The following is a 5,149-nucleotide window of genomic DNA, read 5'->3' as shown; positions in this document are numbered from 1 at the left end:
CGAAGCTCTCTTTACATAACTATAAACTCTCTCACAAAGCAGATACACACTCCTGCCTTTTTTTTTCCCCCGAGCCGTAAAAATAATGTTTACCTTATACTTGTTGGAATTGTAACTCTAACATACTACCCTTTAAAAATGGCAGTAGTCGATTATTGGCTTCTCCAGAAAACAGCCGCCATAAATTAAGAGAACACATTAGATAGCAAATCAGACCCAAAGAGGAGAAATGAAAAACAAAAACAAAAAACACAGCGTATACAGTGGAGTTGCCATCCGTGCTGGGGCAGCAAGCACTAACCCCGGGCTGCTCTGCTCCTGTGGTGTGGCGGGTGCACCCAACACTCAGAAGCCAGAGCCCCGGAGATGCTGACAGGGCTCCGAAACGTAGTCCCTGCCTCCTCTCTCCTGTTACACTGTTTGCTTATTCCCCCCAGTAATCCACTGAACCAGTCACTGAGAGGTTAATGAAAAGACAACTTTATTCACAGGGGCTGAGACTCTGGGATAACAACATATCGAGACAGGCCTGCCACTGCCCCGTGTGTTAATCGCAGTGAGCCCGGATGTCAACAGTGGGCTCTTGTCAAAGTTCTTAAAATCAAGGATACTCTCCAGCTCACCAAAACGTTCCCACCAACCTGGGTAGAACGTGCTCGAGGAAATTTATGCGTCGGTAGCACGTGGCTTTAGGGATAAATTCTCGGGAAGCCAACCCTGTGCTTACTAATAATTAAATGACTATGCTCGTCTGAAATGTCCTTCCGAATATATTAGCCACTAGGCTCTCCTGTTGTAAAGCTTGTGTTCATTTTTCTGTAAGTCCTGGAAATCATTTTAAAAGTTATTTGGGAGATCTATCTCAGTTTACCTCCAGGACTCATGACTTATTGTGCCTTTTCCCACGTCAGATAAAGTTAAAGTAACCTGGAGGCTCAGAAAACCCAGTTTCCCACCCAACGCAACCCAAAGAGAGATACTGTAAGAGGTCAGATGCGCTTCCCGAAAGTTCCAAGCTGAACTGGGCTGTAAAAATCTCCATTTTCTTAAGCAGATCTCTGTTGCAGAGCACCTCCCCCCCCCCGCCCCCGCCTTCCTGCTCCCCACCCCCCCAGATTTCCAGTCACCTCCATAAGGTGTTTATTTAGCTGCAGGCTCTAGGCCCAAGGGTAGAGGCTTAGAGAGAGGATGTCTGATAGGACCCTCCCTCTGAGCCTCCTGTTCTTTGGGGTCCAGAGAGGCACCCTCCAGCAGATATCATCAGAAGATTCCTTTTCTCTGCCCAGCATGACCCATCTCTCCCAGTATCTGCTTGTGTGTGTGTGTTTGTTTCCATCCAACTTTCTTAAGGAAAAGTGGTCCTTTACTACGCAATTCTGGAAAACGTAGCAAAACCCAAACCTAGAGCTTGAAAAAAAACACGCACATGGAAAATCTTGTGTTGTCTACGACACCTTCCCTCCTTGTCACACACTTCCGGTGTCCCCTGCTGTCTTTTGATCCCTTAAAAACAGAAGCAACAAGACGGGATGCCTGCTAATGTTGGTAACATGTCTTGGAGATCATGAGAATTGACTGGCAAGCTATCGTAACACAACAAAACGCTATCGTATAGAGTGCACTTTCTTAATAGGGGTTGTTAACATAGAATTTTCACAGGGCCATCGTTGTAGGAAAAAGTCAAGCATCTAGCCAAAGAATATAGCGTATCCCCAGTAAAAATGTCTAGAAAGAAAAAAAGAGAGAGAAATTCTCTATTCAAAACAGAAATGTGATTTCTTAGCTGTCCACCTGGACATTGGTCTTAAATCCTCACCAGGCCCTAGATCTCGTGAAGAACCTGAAAAGCAGAGGTCACTCCTGGTGCCCCCACGCCGGGACTTCAGGGACAAACCCAGCTGTGGACACCCATCACCCCACAGATTCAAAGCCAAGACCTGGGCCACAGGGACAAACCAGGGGGCTGGCCACCGTCAGATAGATGGTGGTTCTGTTTGAAACCACCCTCACCGCATCTGTGGGCCCCGCCGTCGGGTAGTCTGGGCCCTTGCTGCTCTGGACACGCAGGACCCGAGGTGGGGAGTGGGAGACCATGCCCTTAGACTGCCCTGAGGTCGAGGAGGTCTCCTGCTCTCTCCGCAGGAGGCCTGAGATGCCCAAGTCCTAGTGGGACGGGGTCTTTTAAATCTCCGATGGTGCTCCGGGTTCTGGGAAAGTCCACCTCACCTTGGAGGAGGCAGGAGACCCTGCCCACCTGCGCGCAAAAGTTGGTAACACTTCCCGGGATCCACACGTTGCAGAAGAAAAGCTCGTTTTTTTAAAAACCGTGACTCCTTCCCGCCGGTGATGGGACCCGGCCGCTCACAAGCTCAGACCAGGGTAGGGGAAGGAACCGCCACCGTTTGCTTTACTGAAGTGAAGCGCCGTGTCTGGAAGCTGCAGAGGGAAATACGAGAGGAAAGGGATCCCGAGCTGGTAAAAGCCGCCCTGGACGTGCGGGTCGAGCATCAGGGAAGCGTTGAAAGGCGGAGGGAGGCTCGCAGAGGTGGCCAGAAGCGAGGCACCCAGACAGCTGCGGGGCGCAGGCTTGGCGCCCCCCGGGAGCTCGGCCCCTCCGGCGGGCTCCTGGCCCTGCCGTCCCGCCAGGATGCTGTCTATGCTGAAGCTCTTGGACTTGTCGGAGCTCTTGGGAGAGCTGTGGGAGGCAGGGCGCGGAGGGGACCCCGGACCATCCACCGTGCGCGCCGGCTGGCCCGTGGCCAAGGCCGCCGCCGCCGCCGCCGCCGCCGCGCCCTGGACAGCGTCGCCCACGTCCTCCGCCGGGGACACGGGCCCAGGCCAGCGGAGGGGCGCGGGCGGAGAGGAGCCGCCCCCGAGGGGCGAGGGGCGCGCGGGCGCGCCCTCGCGGCGGGGGGTGGCGGGGCCCCGGCGCCCTGCCCCGCTGCCCGCCCCGGGCTGCGCCTCTGCGCCGCGCTCGTGGGTCTCCGCGCGCGCCCGCTTGGCCTCGGGGGCCCCTGGGCCTGGCTTGGGCTTCCTCTTCCGGCGCCGGTAGTTGCCATTCTCGAACATGTCGAGGCAGCGAGGGTCCAGCGTCCAGTAGCTGCCCTTGCCCGGCCGCCCTTTCTCGCGGGGCACCTTGACGAAGCACTCGTTGAGCGACAGGTTGTGGCGGATGCTGTTCTGCCAGCCCTGCCGGTTGTCGTGGTAGAAGGGGAAGCGGTCCATGATGAACTGGTAGATGCCGTTCAGCGTGACCCTCTGCTCCGGCGCGTCCTGGATGGCCATGGCGATGAGCGCGATGTAGCTGTAGGGCGGCTTCTGGGGGGGCTCCGCGCGGCCCGAGGCGGCCAGAGCGGCCGCGGGGGCGAAGGCCACAGGCAGCCCGGGTCTCTCGGGGCCGTACAGGTAGAGCATGGGCGAGGCGGCCAGAGCGGGCAGCCGGGGCCCGAAGAGGCGGCTCATGGCGAGCGGGAGCCGGCGCCGCGCTCCCCGCGACGACGCGGGCGACCCAGGGGCTCAGGGACTGCGCCCCGCGCCGCGAGGGCCCTCCCGGGGAGCCCGCGGTGCGTCTGACTCCCGCTCTGCCGCTCTCCCCGGCGGCTCCGTGCTCTGTCCCTTCATGGCTTTACAAATGTTAAATAATTGTTGTAAGTTTGCTATTATATGTTGACTTAGCGCTGGAAAATAAATTGTCTATGATAAACAGTCCTTGTGCGCTCAGCCCACCCACAGTAATTAAAATTTCATTGCCGAAAAACTCCAAGCTTTCCCCTCCACGTGTCTTTGCGATACCAGCCAATCGGTGTCGGGGCTATTCCTTCATTTGTTTATAGAATTAGTCTGTTGATAAGTCCGCCCACCCAAGTTGAATCAAGCTGTGTTTATTTGGAAAAATTTCCGGGCACCCAATATATAAACGCACTGATCTGATGTTTGAAATATCACGTCCACCCCTTGACGCTGGAAGCACACACAGTCAGTGAGGCAGGATGTGGACCTCGGTGGCAGGGTCTGCCGGGCCAGGAAGGCAAGGCGGAGATGGGCGGGGGGCGCAGGGGTGAGTTTTACTGGCTGGCTGGTGGGGGGGGTGGGGGGGGAGCCCAGTAATCCGGAGCCTCCCACAAAAGGTCTTTTCTTCTCCCAGGCTTCGTGGAGATGGAGATGCCAGGGTCTCATAAAACGCCTCCTGGGGTCTTTTTTTTCTTTTCTTTTTTTTTTAGATATTTGGGTGGGAGGAGAGGAGCGTCTCTCTCAAGAGCCCTGGGAATCTCTTGAGAACAGGAGGCGGCTTTCCTTGGAGAAACCCTCAGGATGAAGCTGGCATCCCGAGGCCGGAAGCCTCTACCTCCAGCTTCTCCGGAAGCCAAGGCACAGGGCGACGGGGGTGCCAGAGAGGGCACGGGTACCTGGTCCACACGGCTTGCTTGAGGGTAGTTTCAGAATAACCCGGCTTGGAGAGTTCGGAGGGGAGGAACTCAGGTCTTTCTGGTGGGGCTGAGGTTGCAGGCCCGGGACACCACAAAAGGGGAGTTTGGCAGCTGGCGCGGGAGAGCTGGTATTTGTGAATGCGGGTCTCTTGCTTTCTATTCTGCGCTTTCCTGTTTATAACAAGGAGGGGGGTTATAACAACTTTACAAGTGCACGCAGCTGGCCCGTGATTACATTAAGCATTTGGGAAGCCTGCTTGCTCTCCACCCACCCCCCCCCACCCACTCACCCTGGGGTGTAAGCACCCCCACCCGTCTCATTTTACATTCAGCCACGTCATGGTTTGAATAAAAAACCCTGAATGATGTCGATTCAGAAGGAGCCGTGTCTTCTGCTCCCCGGTGAGCCTCGGCGGGGGTGGGGGCATTACTGTGACTAGTTCCTGTTTATGATCTCTGCTGAGAACTTTTTAAAAGAAAAAAAAAACCCACTGGGGATAATTGAATTAGCGTCTCATTGAGTTAAAACGCGTGGGGAAAGAAAAGAGAGGGGGCTGAGGGCGCAGGTGGGCGTAGGAATGTCCCCTCTTCTGGGAAGGGGGCCAGGGGCACCACAGTCCTTAGGGGCGGGGGTGTCTGCTGCTCCCGCTGTCACAGAGAGGCGACACCTGGTTAGGAACGGCCAGGTCACCCCCGGAACAAGGGAAAGAGCCCCACTCCGA

The 5,149-nt window shown here is 56.1% G+C and overlaps 1 protein-coding gene across 1 annotated transcript; it reads right to left on the bottom strand.

Moving 5' to 3' along the window:
• Window positions 1-1,115: 1,115 nt before the first annotated feature.
• On the bottom strand, window positions 1,116-3,613 carry FOXL1 (forkhead box L1). The gene has a single exon (XM_042969141.1). The coding sequence runs from the start codon at window positions 3,460-3,462 to the stop codon at window positions 2,362-2,364; it is 1,101 nt and encodes a 366-aa protein (XP_042825075.1). The 5' UTR covers window positions 3,463-3,613; the 3' UTR covers window positions 1,116-2,361.
• Between the last annotated feature and the right edge of the window lie 1,536 nt (window positions 3,614-5,149).

The sequence above is a fragment of the Panthera tigris genome, chromosome E2, assembly GCF_018350195.1.
Source record: "Panthera tigris isolate Pti1 chromosome E2, P.tigris_Pti1_mat1.1, whole genome shotgun sequence".
Classification (NCBI taxonomy): Eukaryota; Metazoa; Chordata; class Mammalia; order Carnivora; family Felidae; genus Panthera; species Panthera tigris.
The sequence above is the reverse complement of the archived record's forward strand: the minus strand, read 5'-3'. Positions and strand labels throughout refer to the sequence as shown.

Excerpts from the sequence above, each read along its gene's own strand:
- FOXL1 (XM_042969141.1), bottom strand. The coding sequence starts at position 3,462 with ATGAGCCGCCTCTTCGGGCCCCGGCTGCCCGCTCTGGCCGCCTCGCCC.